The sequence below is a fragment of the Eurytemora carolleeae genome, unplaced genomic scaffold, assembly GCF_000591075.1.
Source record: "Eurytemora carolleeae unplaced genomic scaffold, Eaff_2.0 scaffold170, whole genome shotgun sequence".
Lineage (NCBI taxonomy): Eukaryota > Metazoa > Arthropoda > Copepoda > Calanoida > Temoridae > Eurytemora > Eurytemora carolleeae.
Window position 1 is genome coordinate 106616 of NW_019396067.1, and position 21505 is coordinate 128120.

Below are 21505 nucleotides of genomic sequence, written 5' to 3' on the forward strand. Positions count from 1 at the left end.
GTACTCGATGAACACACAAATGATTTAAGGGTGGCGTTTTAAATCGGTAATTTCAAGTAACGCTAATCGTCCCATAAACCCATTACGCTCATATAAAAGTTTTAAGCTTAGATATGTTTTTAAAATTTATTTTATCCTTAAATAAATTTCCCAAAACTCTTTTTTCTCTCTAATTCTATGAAATATACCATTTTTATCCTATGATCCAATTTCTTCGAATCAGCGTACCCTTTTTCATTTTAAATCCTTTCTTTTTCCTCTTTCTAAATCATTTTTCCCCTTATTATAAATCCTTTTTTCCCCTCATTCTAAGTCCTTTCTTTTTCCTCGTTCTAAATTCTTTCTTTTCTAATTCTTTTCTTTTCTAAATGCTTTCTTTTATTAGTTGTTTTTTTCTAAATCCTCTCTTTTCCTCATTCTAAATCCTTTCTTTTTCCTCATGCTTAATCTTTTAGTTTTACTCAGAGTTGCCTGCATTCGTTTACACACACCATTAAATGGACTGTAGTTGTAATTTCAAGTGACTCCCCTTTTTTAAAGAGAGGAGCATGCCTGATTCATAATGATACCTTTTAAACCTTTACCTGATGAGAAGTGTGGAACATATCGTCTTTTCTTTCTCTTGAAAAGTATCTAATTCTGACCATTTACTCCGTTGTTCCTGTAGAAAAACTCTTAGAGTCACTTTTAAAGAAAACCCACATTTACGAAAGCTTTTAAGGGTACCGTTGTGAATCTGACAAACCAGGGGTATAGGGGAGGGGGGTGATTTTAAAATTGCTCAAAAATTGACAAAAAAATCTCCCCCCCCCCATTTTCCAGAGGGGGGCGTCCCTTCCCCCCTCCCTACAAGCCGCCAATGCATTGACAAACCGTCAAAAAGGTTTTGTTTCATTACATTTATACCAATATATCAACATTTCAGCTAGAAGTATAAAAGTGAGGCCTTGAAAGAATATTGAATAATCGCATGATGTTCAATATTTAATCTGTTGAAGCTGATTCTTCAATAATTTTTACATTTGTTCCATCAATTTAGTTTTAGCATAGAATTCTTTATTTCTTAAATTGGGACAGTATAAGCGTAATCTAAAGTGACCCTCTGTGGCGGAAGACGATCCAAGTCTAAGCCGGATAGAGAGACGCGGCTAGAGGAACACAGATCTGCCACGTCACCATGAATAGACATAGTTTTGATTTCTTAAAAATTGATAGAGTAAAATAAGCTAGTTAATAAAGTAATTATTTAAACCGTCCTTGTTTAAATCTGAGCGTATCCAAACCTCGACCATGCAAAGTTGGCAATGCCCGTTTCACAACATTACCCTTAAAAGATTTCTCTGATTAAGTATGAATTTATAAATACCATTGCTTATAAATTTTAAAAAATTATTATTTTTAACTTTGAGTTCTCTACAAAAGTGAAGTGTGCATTGCTACTGCAGCAAAAATATATATAATTTTCAAAATGTTATATACCAGCCCGGCGCTAGAAAAATCGAAACTAGGTTTAATTGTTGGTTAATGTTTAAAGATTTCGTCTCAATGATACAAAATCCACGAATTCAACATTATTGATCAGAGCTGGGAACTTTTGATTTCTGGATATCGGGATTAATGCTTGATCCACTCTTTTTCTTTATCTCGAGATTAAATAATGCTTGTTCTCCTCTTGTTATTAATCTCCAGATTAATTAACTGATCGGGATTAAGGATATCCCATTCAAAAGTTTTCAGCTCAGATAACTCTAATCTGAAGATTAAATGAAGGCGGGTTTTCTCCGTTTTTTTATTATACTTGTGTCTGTATCTCTTCTAAGAGGTGTTTACTAAAAAATGCCCCTAAAATTATTCAAATCAAAGCAATGCACGACGGCTTAAGCATTATTTTTGGGCATGTCAAACGCAAACTCCTTATTTCCCATTTTCAGATCAAGGGGTTTGAAAGGGTAGGAGGGAGGGGTGGGGGATTGTAGTAAAAGAAATTAGATTCTGTCACGGCCCGCTTATAGATATGATTCTATCTATCTATCTACACTGAACTCTGCCAAGGGGTAAAGTGAAGCGCCATTGATATCAGATATATGTTTGACTCTATATAACGGTATGATCAAAAAAAAAAAGATTTTTGAAAACTTATTACTTTCATTCGTGACTTCTCTACAATAATCACTTGCACGTTTCTTGCTTCAGAGATAACAAAGAAATTAACAGAATTAACTACTTTACAAGCTAGAAAAACGAGGTTCTTTTTCACATGAGTGATCAGATTTAAGTTACAGCCTTGCTATAACCGTGTGAATCTAGCATGCTCCTCTTTAAATGGAGGGTTACTTAAACTAAAAATACAGTCCCTTATGCAGTATCTTCCATGGACCATGGTGTGTGTGCGCGGAGGGGGGGGGGGAGGTGCAGGTCGTGCAATGTTGGTCAAGAAAAGAAATGAAATGATTTGCTTATATTTATTGTTAAATTTAATGATATGGAAAGATGCATTGGCTCCATATTTTGCTCTGAAGAAGGGGGAGCGAAAATGCGTTGAATTTGATATATATTTATCTATATATTTGACTTCTCTGTATGTTTGTCGTCTGTCTGTCTCCAATAAACGTCAAAACGACTGAACCAATCGGGCCAAACTTATTTGTGGGACTTACACGCCCTGAAAAGGAACATTATTTAAGACTGTTCCTTTAATATCTTATTGAATTTTTCAAATCTCGAAATCTTAGAAAATATTAACAAAATGTATCAAAACAACGAGTTTAAGACTTAATTATTCCTAGAAAGATGGGTGAGAAGCCCCCTGAATACCTAGTATATAATAAATGAGGTGTTTAAATAAATGTTTATTAGACAATGAAGCCGAAAGTATACTTTAACTACACCCAAAGGAGTAATCCTTAAACCTTAATACTCTCTCATTCTTTCTCGTTCCAATTTATCAAATTACATGTTCGCCCAGGCCCCAACTATCACAATATTTTTATCTTTCTTCCCTGTATCCTTATTCTTTTATCATACTCTTTATTGTATACTTATTCTTTTATCCTACTCTTCCCTGTATCCTTATTCTTTTATCATACTCTTTCTTGTATCCTTATTCTCTTATCCTACTCTTTCTTGTATCCTTATTCTTATATCATACTCTTTCTTGTATCCTTATTCTTTTATTATAAACTTTTATATGTATACCCTTATCCTTTATCATGCTCTTTCCTGTATCCTTTATCTTTTATCATACTCTTTCCTGTATCCTTTATCTTTTATCATACTCTTTCCTGTATCCTTATTCTTTTATCATACTCTTTCCTGTATCCTTATTCTTTTATCATACTCTTTCCTGTATACTTATATTCTTATTAACTTCTGCCCTGTATGTATCCTTATTCTTTTATCATACTCTTTCATGTCTCCTAATTCTTTTATTACACTCTCCTCTATATATCCTTACTCTTTCATCTTGCTCTTTTCTGCATCCATATTCTTAAATCATGTTTCCTGTATCCTTATTCTTTTATAAAACTATTGTGTACTTTATCATTCTTACTCTCTTCATCGTGAATTACAAAATGAACGTGCTGTAAAGTAATCATCGTGCGATAAAGTTAAATTAGCTGTACAGCACGTTTGCTATAAAGTTTTGATTGGTTCCGGATTTTCTCCAAAAAAAATTGGATATTTTCAATATATTCTTTTCAATTGAAATCAACTTTATAGTTTGACTTCTTCTTTGTTTCAGAGCTTATTTAATCTAGATTATATTTTGTCCCTCGCTAAAGCTAGGGACAAAATTAAATCTAAAAAGGCTTAAACCTTCTGGATAAAGAGAAAACTTCTGTCCAAGAACTTATATAACACTGCGAACCAAAATAACAGTGTTCGTTATAAATAGTTATTATCACATCTCTTCCCTGTATCCTTATTCTCTTATTACACTCTTCCCAGTATCCTTATTCTTTTATCATACTCTTTCCTGTATACTAATTCTCTTATTACACTCTTCCCAGTATCCATATTCTTTTATCATAATCTTTCCAGTATACTTATTCTCTTATTACACTCTTCCCTTATACTTATTCTCTAATTACACTCTTCCCAGTATCCATATTCTTTTATCATAATCTTTCCAGTATACTTATTCTCTTATTACACTCTTCCCAGTATCCTTATTCTTTTATCATACTCTTCCCTGTATACTTATTCTCTTATTACACTCTTCCCTGTATACTTATTCTCTTATTACACTCTTCCCTGTATACTTATTCTCTTATTACATTCTTCCCTGTATCCTTATTCTTTTATTACACTCTTCCTTGTATACTTATTCTTGTATATTGAGATTTTATTAAGAAACTGATTACTCTCCACAAACTCAATTTTTTCATTATTACATATTTGCAATTTTAGGTGTTTTAGACCTTGGACATAATTCTGCTAAATCAAAAGACAAAGTTTAAAATATCAAAGGTTTAAACCATCAGGTTGCAAAGGTTTATGGATAAAAATTTCAGATTTTGAAACGATCGATTAGTTCCTTTTCTCTACCATAAAGTCTGTATAAAGAACTGAATAACTTTATTTACATGGTTAATTATAATAGAGAATCACAGAACAGTATATGTATGTGTAGCAGTTATCCAACTACTATTGTAAAGTTAAAGGTACTGTAGACGTAGATTTAATAATCCATTATTTGTAGCATGTTCGATTTACAACAGTACCCTTTTAACGTTCGAATGAAAATCAAGAACCGACAAATCCATATTTTCAGCTCTGTCGTTGATCTTCAGACCAAGGTTTAAGGTACCCTTGTGAATCGAGCATGCCATTCTTCAAATAAATAGTCACTTATTACGTCGCACAGTCCCTTTAAATATTTGGGATTTTATACAATAAGGAAACATTAACGTTTTAATAAAATACAACTACACTTACAGAAAACATTGTACATATTTTACTTACTACAGTCGGACCCAAAAAATTGTGGATTAGTAAGACGACATTCAAGCAATCTTGTTTATAATTTGTAATTATAGTTTAGATTGAGGAAGAACAAAAACAATGTAATTTATACTTTATCTTTCTAATTTTTTAAAAGGAGCAACACAGAAGCAAGGTGGGGAGGTATTTGGGTACATTTATGTACATAAATTGTTGTAAAAAGTTGTACTACTCCTAACAGTTTAAAGTATAGACTAACATTAAAATTACTACAAACAATTCCTTAATATTTTTTAAGAATATCTAACAGTAAATTTTGTAACGCTTTTGAAAGTAGTTCAGAAATTATTTTGATTTTTTTTTAGTTTTATTGGAGTAAATGTTAGAATTTCCGTTTTTGCTGTATACAATATTACAGGTTGCTTACAAAATGACAATTTAATATGAGAGATAATCAACAATATTATAGCCTTATATTATGGAGGGTACATTTATTAAATACTGCATGAGCAAATTTAAACCCTATATTTTAATTAAGTCTGAAGGTTTTTAGAAATGTCTTTAATTTGGCTAAAATATTGATGTTAGGTTTACTACAGTTTTATAACCATAATTTTGTTTATTAGAGAACTAGTTTTCAAAAATTTTCTGAAGCTTTAAATCTACATTACAAGACAAAAAGTTCAATGAAAGGACAAATGAAAAAACACAAGAAATGATTGGGTATCATGGAGTACATCTCATATTTACAACATACACGTATATTGTGTCAGTGACAGTCAGTGTACACTTTTAGAATGTATTAACTATTAAGTTGTACACTTGCATTCACCAAGATTAGGTTATCTATTTACAAAGAGACAAATTTTTACAATTAGCTTATGTTTCCTGAATTACAGTATAAAAAATAGATCAATGGTGAAATGTTTAATTTTTATGCACAGGTCCGCTTTAAAGATGTAAACAGGATAAGGACCGGTGCGAGTCGAGAAACAAATTGGTAACGTTAAATCGTCTATACGCAACATCACCCCTACTGAACTTCTGACCTACTAACTTTCCGACCTATTGCAATATCTAACCTACGCCGGCTGTTTATTTTTGCATTATTTTAGGGTTAGGTTAGGTTAAGACAATTTCTGGTCCGAGCACTACGGCTAGGACAGACTAGGGGGCCGGACGCTGTGGCTACAAGTCCATGGAGCTGTAAAACCACGTGCTGTTGGTCAGAAGTGGAGTGTAGCAGATTTGCGTAGGTCGAAAGATACACCATCATAAATTCAGTTTATAGTTTAAAAACAAACTTCAATTTCTCAGTAAGTGGATTAGACTTATACCTATTTTGAGCTGCATTGGTGCTAAATATGGTGAGAATCCATAGAGTAAACAAGACAAAAATAGGAATTCCACTTTTCTGCATTGTTTTAAAAAGGATATTTTGAGCAATTTGTTAAAAAAAATCATGAAAATGCGTATTTTGTCTGAAACCAAAAACTATTATTTCTAAGTGATTTAGTTGATACAGTTTGGTTCAGTCTATTCAATTATACAAAACTAAATATATATTTTTTCATGACCTATCACCTTTATCATGAAACATGTCTTCAATTTTTATGTGCTTAGGTTTCTTTAACTCTCACTCAATTTTATACCTCAAACTTGTGTTAAGTATGGAAAAATGGTAACATTAATTTAGATCTAACTAATCATATAAACATACTCTTTTTCTTGTCATATCAAACTGCATTTAATAATAAGTTTAAAACTTGATTGGAGAATTTTTTTTAAAAAGTATGAATATTAGCCAGCCTAGTTTGATTTGTGATCTGTTTAAAATCAAAATGGCCGCGCTAAACATTTTTGAATTGTGAAAAAATAATGTTCTTGCTGTGTGTACACATTTTTTTAAGCAGTGAGTATCAGAAACATGCAGTCATGGGGTGTCTCGGTATTTTAAATATGTACATCCTAATTTCTAGTATTATTGACCATGGTCACAATTTAACATTTTAATCGCAGCTCTCTGAACTCTCTTTTTAACTAAAATAAGATCTATTTGCGCTTTAAAAAATACTGATAACATTTGATTTAGCAATGAGCTTTTGAGGTTTAAAAAAGTTTAATTACACTCCGTCAACATTATGAAATTGTACATAACTTTTTTTTGGTAAGAGATGAAAGCAAACTTTCGCGTAACAAAACACAACTCCTGAATTTAAAAAGAAAACTCATTGTTTCATTATACGCTAGAAATAACCAGAGGACAATTTCAATAGAACATATTTTTGTGTATTATTATCTTGAAAATAGTTACTGAAAAGGAATTCTAGAGGGAAACCAGTTATTGCAAAGAAGTTATGGGAAAAAGTTTGAAAGGAAGGTGTTTAGGGAAATAGGTTATTTAAAGGGTATTTAGGATTTAAACCAGGAAGGTAATAGGAGGTAAACCAGCTGTTGAAAGGGAATATAGAGGTAAACCAGTTCTTGAGAGGGAATTCTGAAGAAAATCCAGTTTTTTAAAGAGGTTTGTAGAGAGAAAGAGAGTAATTGAAAGGGAGTTTTATTCATCTATAATATTTCAATTTATGGATAACTGGGTAAAAACTAAGTGGATTCATATCTCTGTGCATGTAATCATATTTAACAGTTTGCCATTTCACGGGATATAAAAGATTGAATATTATCCAGAAATGTAGAAAATATCATTTCTGCGGTAAAGATAAAAATTCCACTATCCTAGAAGAAAAACACTTGGATATTTGATCTTGGTACAGAATAGAATTAGAAAGACAATATGGAGGGGGGATTGAGTGGGTGAAAAGTGGGATGTAAAAGAAAATGGGAGAATTTTAGGTTCTGAATAGATGCTCCAGGTGATGTGCTCATCCACCTTAATCTTTTAAAGGGAACAGTGAAGGGGTTTTGTTGTTGGGAAACTGGTTTAAAGGTTTGGCTTCATGTTGGTGGAAAATTAGTAGATGTGGTGATGATTTTTCTAAGGTAGGGTTTGAGGTGAAACAGATATTGGATGATGTTTCTAAGGTAGGGTTTGAGGTGAAACAGATATTGGATGATGTTTCTAAGGTAGGGTTTGAGGTGAAACAGATATTGGATGATGTTTCTAAGAGTAGGTTTGAATAGAGGATTGTGGAATTTTGGGGACATGAAGAGAGCTTGTAGAAAGCCAGTGCATAGTGGAGGATATAATGTTACTAGAGGGAGGGTTCGTGGAGGGAAGGTAAATTGGAGGGTTTAGCGAAAAGCCAGTGCTTGGAGGAGGGCATAATGTTACTAAAGGGAGGGTTTAAGGAGGAAAGACAGGAAAGAAAGGAAGGTAAAGGGTTTATAGAATCTGGGGATTTAGGGGATGATGACTCTAAAGGGAGGGTTGGAGAATGAAAAGCTATCCCTCTTAGCAGAAAGCTGGTGATTTAGGATATGATGATGATTCTAAAGGAAGTATTTGAGAAAGAAAGGAATGTTGGAGGGTTAGCGGAAAGCTGGTGGGGGAGGCGATGATGTTTCTAGAGGGAGGGTTTGAGGAGGAAAAGGATATCTAAGGAAGGGAGGGGGGTTTGCGGAAGAAATGGGTGGATGGCGTCCTATTAATTTATCCTCTGGTTTTAAATCTCACAAGGCGGATGAATCTCCATAGAGCATAATTCTATCAATATCTCGTCCACCTGAGAGTGCCAATCTTGCCTTATTCTTCATTGCGTCCGACATTGGAACCTTGGCTTTCTTACTCTCTGTACTAGCTTTATAGCAGAACTCAATTAGCGCAGTTATCATTGCCAGAACAAGTCCACAGATGAGAATATAGAAAATGCCAGCAACATGGCTAAGAGATAATTCACTTTTAGCAGCTTTCTCCTTCTCTTTTTTACATTCAGATCTAAACAAATAAGAAAAAAAGGTTAAAAAACAAAATTAAGCAATTTTTTGTTATAAATTGTTAATTTTTGTAAACAAATGCCATAGTATTTTTCTATACAAAAGACAATTTTTGAGAAAAGAAAGGAATTTATAAATAAACAACTATAACCATTTCCTTTTTTACTTCCCCAGTTCTATAGTTCCATAGTTCTTATAGTTCTACAGATCTACTGTACTACCATTCTATAGTTTTACAGTTCTACTGTTCTACAGCTCTACAGTATACTGCAGTACTACCATTCTATAGTTATACAGTCCTACAGTTACACTGTTATACATTTCTACAGTTATACAGTACTACAGTTATATAGTTTATAGTTCTCCGGCTCTACACTCTACTACAGTTATACAGTTCTATATTCTACAGAGTTATACATTTCTGCAGTTCTACGGTTCTACAGTTCTATAGTACTACAGTTCTATAGTTCTACAACTGTGTACAGATAAGATTATTGAATAGAAGAAAGAACAAAGGAAGCAATGCAGTTTGTTAGTGTAAATTATACTGTAAGTGCATGAACCAGATATTGTATAAATACTGTAGTCGGAACTTAAGGACTACAATGCCAAAACACAATATCTACAATGGAAACTTTTATTTTAAAGTGCGAAATTATTTAATCCACGAAAAAAACTGACAACCAGAAGGAATTAGCTTAAACTATTGGAGTAAACACGCCTTAGTGCTTTATTACTGGATTAAGAATACAAAAGTCCAAACTCTGGAAGATCAAGATAAACTCACTGACCTGTCATACCACCATCTGTTCTTGAGTTTAGCTAGATCTCCATTCTCAGTCAGGTTTAGAACAGCCAGGTTTATAATATCCTTTAATCCTGAACCTCGAGAAGTAGCTATTCCATACCCCTTGGCATCTAGGTTCTTTCCTACCTATTATAGTTATATAGATGATGGTGTTTCGCATTCACATATTCATTAATTGAAGACTCAACTACTTACCATGATGGTTCTACAGAGTTGGTGTTCATTCACATAATCATTAGTTATGAACTTTATTACAAACCTTTATTGTCTTAGTGTTGGGGTTCACTCAGACATTTATTATTTTAGGATTTAATTACAAACTTTCACGATGTCGCAGGGTGGGCAATCAATCACATATTCATTAGTTCATTAGTCTGGGCATTAACTTACATATTCATTAGTTAAGGACTTAATTACAAACCTGCATGGTGTCACAGGGTTGACTTTCATTTACATTTTAGTTAGTTCAGAAGTCAATTACAAACCTTCGTAGTGTCGCAGAGTTGACGTTCATTTACATATTAGTTAGTTCAGGAGTCAATTACAAACCTTTGTAGTGTCGCAGGGTTGACGTTCATTTACATTTTAGTTAGTTCAGGAGTCAATTACAAACCTTCATAGTGTCACAGGGTTGACTTTCATTTACATTTTAGTTAGTTCAGGAGTCAATTACAAACCTTCGTAGTGTCGCAGGGTTGACGTTCATTTACATATTAGTTAGTTTAGGAGTCAATTACAAACCTTCATAGTGTCGCAGGGTTGACGTTCATTTATGTATATTAGTTAGTTTAGGAGTCAATTACAAACCTATATAGTGTCGCAGGGTTGACGTTTATTTACATATTAGTTAGTTTAGGAGTCAATTACAAACCTTCATAGTGTCACAGTGTTGGCGTTCATTTACATATTAGTTAGTTCAGGAGTCAATTACAAACCTTCATAGTGTTGCAGGGTTGATGTTCATTTGCATATTAGTTAGTTTAGGAGTCAATTACAAATCTTCATAGTGTCGCAGGGTTGACGTTCATTTACATATTAGTTAGTTTAGGAGTCAATTACAAACCCAAATTATATGCAGACGATTCTTATATTAAAAATTTCTATTCTATTCGCATACCCTCTTATCGTCAATGACTTATTATATGCATTTAATTCTCTACGACTTCACTGTTGCACTCTTCAATTTATATGTCTTGCAGGATCCAAGTATCCTTAAGTCCAAATTTCTAATTTAAGAAATGTACGTATTTAACCCTTATACAGATCTGTGGTGGTTATGAAAGTCGTCCTTCTTGGAGAATTCTCCGCGGCAGCTGAAAAGCTAAGGGGGAGTTTCCTGAGCCACATGATTCACCGAACTTTTCAACCATGTAACTTAGATATAAATATATAGTTAGTTAATCTTGAACCTTTCTAAGTTTATTTAGCTGATCGCCAAATTGGTCACCCCGGACATTTTTGAATACGTTTTCTTAAGTCCTAAAAGTGAAACAACCCACCGTGTTGTGCAGTTTGTCTGAAAAGTCTGAAAAGTAAGTCTGCCTCCCTGTTTTATTCACAGGCTCTTACAGTAAACGAAAAACTAGTTCGACAGTGTTATTTTTCAGCGTCACGATGCCTGGAGATCCAGCTTTATCTGTGGACGCTGAGAACCAGTCCAGCCATCTTTATGCTGTTGCTCTGAAGCTTCCTGTGTTCTGGCCTGACAGTTGCGAATCCTGGTTCATTAACGCAGAGTCACAGTTCCATCTCAAGAACATCACCGCCAGCAGCACCAAGTTCCATCATGTTGTGGCGTCTTTACCCCAGAAGGAAATCGATAATGTTGTCGACATCATCAGGAACCCACCTGCAGCTGACCCTTACAGTGCTCTCAAGTCTCGTTTGTTACAGACACATTCCTTAACAGATTATGCTCGTTGTGAATCAATTATGTCTCTTCCCTTGTCTGGAGACATGTTGCCCTCAGCGTTATTGTCCAGGATGCGGGCTCTTCTTCCTATAGAGCATCAAGAATGTTTGTTCCTTCGCTACGCTTTCCTTAGACAACTTCCATCTGATGTCAGGTCACATCTAGTGCATGATAAAACTGTGGACATCGCTGTTCTCTCGCAACGTGCTGACGAGATCTACCGAAGCAGTCTGTCTTCCAGATCATCGGTCAATGCTGTGGACTCGGTTCATGCTGTGAATGCACCTTCTTCACGACAGAACCGACGACCTCAACGTTCACAGCGAGCGTCTAGCCCTTTTACCCGCCGTTCCCAGACTCCTGCAGCTCCTTCCCGCCATTCAACTTCACCATCTTCTTGTTGGTACCACGCCAAGTTCGGTACGAAGGCCCTCAGCTGTCAGAGCCCCTGTTCATGGTCGGGAAACTAGAACACCGGCAGGAGGATGCCCTCTCCCTGCCTGCCGGTTCAACAGGTTCTGCTCTCATTTACCTACATGATTTACTCTCTAATCGCCGGTTTTTAGTCGACACTGGTGCCTCGATATCAGTTTTTCCAGCCCCAGCCTCGTCCACATCCTCTGGTGTTCAGTTACTCACTGCAAACGGTTCAACTTTAACCTGTTCAGGTTCCAGGATTATTCCTCTACGTTTTGGAACATGGAATTGTTCATGGACTTTTCAATTGGCTCCAGTTTCTGTTCCCATCCTTGGAGCAGATTTTCTCCAGCATCATGACCTCAGTGTGAACGTGAGAAGCAAGAAAGTGTTTTCAACCAGTGCATCTAGAAGTTTGTCCGTTGATCTGTCCTCTTCACCGCCACCTTCTACATCATCTATGCAAGCCGCTTTTCTCTCCACTCCTCAGTGCGTGTCTGACCTTCTGCAGGAGTTTCCTGATGTCCTGCAGTCTGATGGTTTTACTGCTGCTCCTCCACGCCATCAAGTTCGTCATCATATCCTCACCAAGCCTGGACCGCCAGTTTTTGCCAAAGCCCGCCGTTTAGATCCTGCCAAACTCACTGTAGCTAAAGCAGAGTTTTCCGCCATGGAGAAAGCCGGTATTATCCGCCGTTCCACTTCTCCTTGGGCCTCTCCACTACATATGGTAAAGAAGAAGGATGGAGGATGGAGACCCTGCGGCGATTACCGCTGTCTTAACACTGCCACCGTTCCAGACCGTTATCCGCTCCCCAACATCGCCGATTTCACCTCCCGAGTCAGTGGTTCATCTGTTTTTTTTAAACTGGATCTTCAGAAGGGATATTATCAGGTACCAGTCGAGCCGGAGGACGTCCAGAAGACCGCCATCATCACCCCCTTCAGGATGTTTGAGTTCTTGGTAATGCCTTTTGGCTTACGGAACGCTGGGAACACATTCCAGCGCTTAATGGATCAGATCTTAGGAGACCTTCCTTACTGTTTCGTGTACGTGGATGATATCCTCGTCTTTAATAAAGATCTGACCTCTCACGTCCAGCATCTCCGGGACGTGTTTCTCCTCTGTCGTGAATATGGTCTCACTATTGGCCTGCCTAAGTGCCAGTTTGCTGTGGAGGAGATTGAGTTCCTTGGTCATTGCCTCACCGCCTCTGGTTGTTCTCCCTTGACGAAGCACTCCGCCGCTATCTCCGCCTTTCCACAGCCAACAGACAAGCCCAGCCTCCAGAGGTTTCTCGGAATGGTTAATTTTTACAGGAAGTTTCTCCGTTCCGCAGCTCAAATCATTGCTCCTCTCACAGACGCTCTTAAGGGTCCTGGAAAAACCATCACCTGGACTCCACTCATGGACTCCGCCTTCTCTAGTGCAAAGAAACTCCTCTCATCTGTTCCGGAGTTAGTGCATCCTCAATGCAACGCGCCAATCTCTCTTGCTGTGGATGCCTCAGACTCACACATAGGAGCTGTCCTTCAACAACAACTCCCGGATAAATCTTGGTCTCCGCTGGCTTTCTTCTCCAAGAAACTTTCCGACGCTGAGAAGAAGTACTCCGCATTCGACAGAGAACTCCTGGCTGCTTACTCTTCTGTTCGTCACTTCCGCTTCATGCTTGAACATAGAGAGTTTACAATATTTACTGACCACAAGCCATTAACTCATGCTTTGTTCAGGTCAAGTCCTCCGTGGTCAGCTCGTCAGCAGAGACACCTATCGTACCTGGCAGAATTTACTAGCTCCATTGTTCATATTCCTGGCAAAGAAAATGTTGTAGCTGACGCTCTGTCCCGGCCTGTTTCGCCCAGCTCCTCTCCAAACCCTGAGTCAAATCCGTCCTCATTATCTCCGAGTCCAACTAAACCTTGCTCCAATTCAAACCCTGCTCCAAACCCTGAGTCAAATCCGTCCTCAGTTTCTCCGAGTCCAACTAAACCTTGCTCCAATTTAAACCCTGCTCCAAGTTCCTTCCAATCTCCGTCTAAGCCTGTTAAGCCTCACGCCTTTCCAGCCCCTGGTTCTTTGCCTCCTGTGGTGTCGGAGGTGTCGGAGGTGTCGGAGGTGTCGGAGGTGCCGGAGGTGTCGGAGATGACGGAAGTTTCGAGTTCCTTTCCTACAGTGTTTCTAACTAGTGATAAAAAGGATTTTACATCCGCCTTGGTCCCAGCTCCGGGCGGAGATCCTTCAAGTAAACCAGTGTTTGATGGTTTGGATGTTTCAAGTTTATCCAGGTTCCAGATTGCCTGTTCGTCCGTACAAGAGATGAAATCAAACCCTTCTCTGTCAGTGATTGTTCATCCTCTGAGTTCAGGAGAAGTTCTATGTGATATTTCAACCGGTTCTCTTCGCCCTCTGGTTCCTCTTCAACTACGTAAACTGTTTGAACAGCTACATGGTGTGTCTCACCCTGGTGTCAGAGCATCCAGGAGATTAATCTCGTCAAGGTTTGTCTGGCCAGGAATGTCTCGAGATGTCGGGTTGTGGACAAAATCCTGTATTCCTTGCCAAAAATCCAAAGTTTCAACTCACATTCATTCTACTGTTCCATCTATTCCAGTTCCAACCAGAAGGTTTTCTCATGTTCATGTTGATATTGTGGGTCCTCTACCCTCCAGTCAAGGCCATTCTTATCTTCTAACCATGATAGACAGGACTACAAGATGGCCTGAGGTTGTTCCATCAAAAAAAAATGTAAACACATGTAAACAATTTTGTATTTATTTCACAAATCTAAAAAAATGTAAACGAATTTGTCGATTACACGTAAACTATTTTGTACAATTTAAAAAGACAATAAATATTTAGATTTCAAAAAAATTACAAACCTTCATAATGTCGCAGGGTTGACGTTCATTTACATATTAGTTAGTTTAGAAGTCAATTACAAACCTTCATAGTGTCGCAGGGTTGACGTTCATTTACATATTAGTTAGTTTAGGAGTCAATTACAAACCTTCATAGTGTCGCAGGGTTGGCGTTCATTCACATATTCATTAGTGGAAGACTCAATAAGAAAAGCATATTTTCCCTTAGATTCTCTACAAAACCAAACCAATCAACTTATGAGAAAAAGTTGTAAGGCGTTTTTTAATGCATATTTTTACATTATTTAGAATGAATAACAGAATAAATGCATTGAACACTTGTTGAGCATAAAAAGGTTTATATAATTGATTTTTGATTAAATAAATTGATTTACTAAATAATTATCGTTTGATTAGATTGATTGATTTAAATTCCTAACACGAAGTATTCCTTCGGCAGTACTTAAAGCTAACACTGATGGTCTCGATGACATAAATTCCCACATCCTGAATAAAATATTCTTTATAAAGATAAATATTCCTCTTTTTTCCTAATTATAACATCAATATTTCTCTTTATTCCTAGATATTCCACTGCAGAGATAATCCTAAAGTTTAATCCTAAAAGAATGAAAGAATGTAACTGTGTCCTAACTGTTCAATGTGCACTGCTTCTATCCTTGGCTTTATTGTCTTCATAACTTCAGTCGAATTGTTTACTAGAATAAATATGTGGTACCATTGAACTTCTTGGAGCTAGAACTAGAACTAGAACTAGAACTAGAACTAGAACTAGAACTAGAACTAGAACTAGAACTAGAACTAGAACTAGAACTAGAACTAGAATTAGAACTAACATTAGAACTATGTAGAACAAAAACCAATTTAATTCTGAAACCAAAACGGGAAATTAATTTAATTTGGTTTTTATTACAAGTTTATTTAGTTATGAGGGCATTGTATTATATTACATGTGAATGCATAAACCGTATTTTCCTTTATCGAATTTTCATCTGAACCAGTAAACACCAATGTTGTACATTTACTGACGAATAGAATATATTTTGTGCTTTCAATTCTAAAAAAATTGTTAAACAAAAATGTTTATTTACTTCACTTGACGGATACTTCCTTTTAAAATGTAATTTTGTTAAATTTTAAGTAAGAAATCCTGGAGTACATGTTGCAATATCTTGTTGTACGAATTAGGAAATTGGAAATTCAGGATTAGGAAACCCTGAAGTTTAGATTAGGACACCCTGAAGTTTAGGTTGGGACACCCTGAAGTTAAGATTAGGACATCCTGAAGTTTTGGTTTGGACACCCTGAAGTTTAGATTAGGAAACCCTAAGTTTAGATTAGGAAACCCTGAAGTTTAGATTTGGACACCCTAAAGTTTAGGTTAGGAAACCCTGAAGTTTAGATTAGGACACCCTGAAGTTTAGAATAGGAAACCTTAAAGTGAAGATTAGGAAACCTTAAATGTAGATTAAGAAACCTTGAAGTATAGATTAGGAAACTTTGAAGTATAACATTAGGAAGTCCTAAAGTAAAGATTAGGAAATCCTAAAGTAAAGATTATGAAATCCGAAAGTAAAGATTAGGAAACCTTGAAATAAAGATTAGGAAGTTCTAAATTAAAGATTAGGAAATCCTAAAGTAAAGATTAGGAAATCCTGCAGAATAAAAAGTTCTGAAATGCAATACCCTCATAGGCCATAGCTCAATTTCTTTGGGTTTTCCAAAGTATAAGATGAAAGAAAAGAGGAATATTTAAGGATATCAACTGGAGAAGACCATCAAAGAAAAGATATTTAGCATAAAAAGAATTTTGGCAAAAAAAAGAAAATGGTTACTTTTCTAAATTTGAAGATTTTTGACATGCTTGAAGGATAAATGTAAAAAGTTAGGTACTGTATAATGTAGATATGTTTAGTAGAATGGAACTGTAGATATGTTTAGTAGAATGGAACTGTAGATATGCTTAGTAGTATGAAACTGTAGATCTGTTTAGTAGAATGGAACTGTAGATATGTTTAGTAGAATGGAATTGCAGATATGTTTAGTAGAATGGAATTGTAGATAGGTTTAGTAGAATGGAACTGTTGATATGTTTAGTAGAATGGAACTGTAGATAGGTTTAGTAGAATGGTACTGTAGATATGTTTAGTAGAATGGAACTGTAGATATGTTTAGAAGAACGGAATTGTAGATATGCTTAGTAGTATGGAACTGTAGATATGTTTAGTAGAATGGAACTTTAGATATGTTTAGTAGAATGGAATTGTAGATATGTTTAGTAGAATGGAACTGAAGACATGTTTAGTAGAATGGAATTGCAGAAATATTTAGTAGAATGGAACTGTATATATGTTTGGTTATAGAATGGAACTGTAGATAGGTTTAGTAGAATGTAACAGTAGATATGTTTAGTAGAATGGAACTGTAAATATGTTTGGTTATAGAATGGAACTGTAGATAGGTTTAGTAGAATGGAACAGTAGATATGTTTAGTAGAATGGAACTGTAGGCATGTTTGGTAGATTGGAACTGTAGTTATGTTTAGAAGAATGGAATTGTAGATATGTTTAGTAATATGGAACTGTAGATATGTTTAGTAGAATGGAACTGTAGATATGTTTAGTAATATGGAACTGTAGATATGTTTAGTAGAATGGAACTTTTGATATGTTTAGTAGAATGGAATTTTAGATATGTTTAGTAGAATGGACCTGTAGATATGTTTAGTAGAATGGAACTGTAGATATGTTTAGTAGAATGGAACTGTAGATATGTTTAGTAGAATGGAACTGTATATATGTTTAGTAGAATGGAACTGTAGATATGTTTAGTAGAATGGAACTGTAGATATGTTTAGTAGAATGGAACTGTAGATATGTTTAGTAGAATGGAACTGTAGATATGTTTAGTAGAATGGAACTGTAGATATGTTTAGTAGAATGGAACTGTAGATATGTTTAGTAGAATGGAACTGTAGATATGTTTAGTAGAATGGAACTGTAGATATGTTTAGTAGAATGGAACTGTAGATATGTTTAGTAGAATGGAACTGTAGATATGTTTAGTAGAATGGAACTGTAGATATGTTTAGTAGAATGGAACTGTAGATATGTTTAGTAGAATGGAACTGTAGATATGTTTAGTAGAATGGAACTGTAGATATGTTTAGTAGAATGGAACTGTATATATGTTTAGTAGAATGGAACTGTAGATATGTTTAGTAGAATGGAACTGTAGACATGTTTAGTAGGATGGAACTGTAGAATGTAGATATGTTTAGTAGAATGGAACTGTAGATATGTTTAGTAGAATGGAACTGTAGACATGCTTAGTAGGATGGAACTGTAGAATGTAGATATGTTAAGTAGAAAGGAACTGTAGAAATGTTTGGTAGAATGGAACTGTAGTTGCTGGTAATGTAATTAAAGATATTAGAGAGTTTATGTGTAATTAGGATAAGTTAGGTTAGTTATCTACAAGATAATTAACTGGGAAGATCTTCAAGCCAATCCAAACTATTCCAACCTTACTCCAGTACTAATTTAACCATACTCAAGTACTAATCCATCCTTACTCCAATACTAATTTAACCATACTCCAGTTAAGAAAATATGAGTCAGGATTAAAACAGAATAAACCTTTCGATCACTAAGAAGACAAGAAATCACATGACATTCTTTTATTTCTATCATGCCTTACTGGCTAAACTCCTGAATTTAAAAGTTTTTATTTTCTCCTCCAACAAAAGTTCACAGCTCTTTTCACGGATTGATTTACCTGGAGTAAACTGAGATCTTTGAGTTTTTAAGAAATGCGACGGTAGAACCTCCATCCAGAGCTCCATACTCAATCTCAGTCTGAGCTGCAAGGTCGTCAGCGGAGTTAATCGGAGCAACCATTCTTAATAGACAGGGTCAATTCAAAGAAACTGATTACTCTCATCAAACATACATTTAAATCTTACCTCTTGGCTTCAACCTGATGTTGTAGACCTTTAATATTTTAAACAATGAATTCTGTTAGATCAAATATGCTAAGTTTAAAAGATTAAAGGTTTACAACATCAGGTTGCAAAGATATGTGGATTAGAAAATTATACTTTAAGGCAAATAATCATGGTTTCCTTAAAGATTAATCATTTTATTCTTATTTCTACAATTATATTTAAGGAGATTTTAAATAATCTTTTCATAAAAATTCAGCAAATTGTGCTTTTTTAACAATGTTTTTATAATTTATTTTTTATAATTTTTTAAAATAAAATGGTACGAGGCATAGTTAATAATTTCAAATGTTCATCAATCATCTTTTTTTCTCCTTTCTCCATCTGAACGTCCGCACTTTCCCTTTTTCTTGCCTCCCTTTGCCCGTCCATTTTTGGCGCTGCTTTTGGAAGAATGTTTACTAGTAGCCGTGCCGTCTTTGCGCTATTTTAAGACAGTGCAAGATCAACCTTTCATTGTATAGATGTACCCCTCTCCGTTTTGTTTTTTTGCTTAATTTTAATTGCAGCCTCAGTGCTGAACATTCTGTCTACTTGCATTGGCAAGGTCATCACTTCTAGCGTACTTCAAGTTAGTTTTGTAGCGAGGGAGCAATAGCTTTCCTGCTATGAACCGCAAATTTTTAGATTCCTAAGGAGGGTTGATATTCAACGAAGGATAATCCAGTGACCCGGTCAGAGGTAATTTTGTTGTAGGATCCAACTGAGAAATGTCCTCGAGTCTCATTTCGCTGCTTGTGAGAAGGTTAGATGGTAGGAAGAGGAGAGTTGTAGATGAGGATAAGGGTTTGTAGGAGTTGCGTATTAGGAATGTTTCGTTAAATTGTGCTTTTAGTTATAAAGAAAAACTATTATACAAAAAGAAAGGACTCTTTTTGGCTGAATCTGTCATTATTTTGTCAAGATCTAATTATAGTTCTGTAAATTGTAAAGATTGTTTTACTTTGGTTGTTTTTAGTATTTTCAAGATATAGTTATTTTTAAAAGATTTTTTTCAACTCATTATAGATTCTTTTTTTATTCATTCGGAAATATTGTGTTTTAAAATTCTTTTGGGGTGGAAAAAGTATTATATCAGTCTCCTTTTTGGATAAAAGGGACTATAGAAATAATTTCAAGTTATTGAAATTAAAAATTTAATTGAAAAAGCAATTTCAATAGAGATAATGCAGATAAATCATTCACCCTTGATCAAATTGCAGGATACGGTTGCGAATTGGACATTCCCTTTAATTAAGGGTCTTTTAAAATTACGTCTACAGTCCCTTTGAAAGATAAAAATATATAAAAGAAGGTAATAAAATGGAACCAAAAATATGAAAACCTAATCTATACAAAGAGAAGAAAAAATAAGAAGAATAAAGACAGGAAATTAGATTATTTCAAGTGGAACAAGACAATCCGATGCAACCAACATTAGGGAATTATAAAGAATTCAAGAATAATACATGAAGGCAGGAAATTTAGCAGGAAATCACATGAAATTGATGCAGGATGGCATGAAAAATGAAAGAATGTAGAATGTAGAATGTAATATTTAGCTAAAGAATGAAAAAAATACCTATCCACAGTTAGAAAAGCCGCCAGGTTCGCTGTGTAAGAAGATATGAGGATAAGCGAAAAGAACCACCAAACACCACCTAGTGAGTAAAATATAAACTAATAAATGTATGTATGGGTATATGAATAAACTTTTGGAGGTTCAGCCAATCAAAACAACCAGAAATGGCTAAATGAACCACCAAACACCACTTAGTGAGTAAAATATCAACTATTAAAAGAATAAAATAGAACCACAAAATCCACCAAACACAACCTAGTGAGTAAAATATAAACTATTAAGTAAATAGAATAGAGCCACCATACACCACCTAGTGAGTAAAATATCAACTATTAAATGAATAGAATAGAACCACCAAACACAACCTAGTGAGTAAAATATCAACTATTAAATGAATAAAAGAACCACCAAACACCACCTAGTGAGTAAAATAACAACTATTAAATGAATAGAATAGAACCACCAAACACCACCTAATAAGTAAAATATCAACTATTAAATGAATAGAATAGAACCACCAAACACCACCTAGTAAGTAAAATATCAACTATTAAATGAATAGAATAGAACCACCAAACACCACTTTGTGAGTAAAATATCATCTTTTAAATGAATAGATAAGAACCACCAAACACCACCTAGTGAGCAAAATATCAACTATTAAATGAATAAAATAGAACCACCAAATCCACCAAACACCACCTAGTGAGTAAAATATAAACTATTAAGTGAATAGAATAGAACCACCAAACACAACCTATTGGGTGTCCCATATCATATCATATTAGATCGTCATGATGAGTCTAATTTACGTTTTTCGGCACTAATAAGAAATTTTTAGAAGAATAAATCATTTCATAAAATTAAATAAGGTTTATATAAAAATTTTCTTGCATAAAATTTTAGGTTTTTCTAGTATTATGTGTTTTTTATGGCGTTAAAGCTTGGAGTTAATTTAATATGATATGGGACGCTCTTCAGTATGTGAGTAGAATATAATCAATTAATTGAAAGTGAAAAGTTCCAGATTTTTAGTGTAATTTAGTGTAAGCCATTTTTAAGTTCCTAGACTTTTAGGGCGTT

At 34.9% G+C, this 21505-nt stretch overlaps 1 protein-coding gene across 3 annotated transcripts in view; it reads right to left on the reverse strand.

Moving 5' to 3' along the window:
- Positions 1 to 4561: 4561 nt before the first annotated feature.
- Positions 4562 to 21505, reverse strand: part of LOC111710311 (glutamate receptor 1) — a 65766-nt gene continuing 48822 nt past the window's right edge. Inside the window, exons 20-26 of one of the 3 annotated variants that reach the window (XM_023484383.1) lie at positions 20423 to 20501; positions 18636 to 18758; positions 15273 to 15344; positions 14987 to 15071; positions 9630 to 9772; positions 8579 to 8839; positions 4562 to 7153 (exon numbers count right to left, since the gene is read on the reverse strand). In XM_023484383.1, the coding sequence (XP_023340151.1) occupies positions 7084 to 7153; positions 8579 to 8839; positions 9630 to 9772; positions 14987 to 15071; positions 15273 to 15344; positions 18636 to 18758; positions 20423 to 20501 (833 nt within the window). In that variant the 3' untranslated portion in view covers positions 4562 to 7083. Of the gene's footprint in view, positions 7191 to 8578; positions 8840 to 9629; positions 9773 to 14986; positions 15072 to 15272; positions 15345 to 18635; positions 18759 to 20422; positions 20502 to 21505 lie in introns of all 3 variants that reach the window. The other 2 variants (XM_023484375.1, XM_023484388.1) reach the window with 2 other exon arrangements.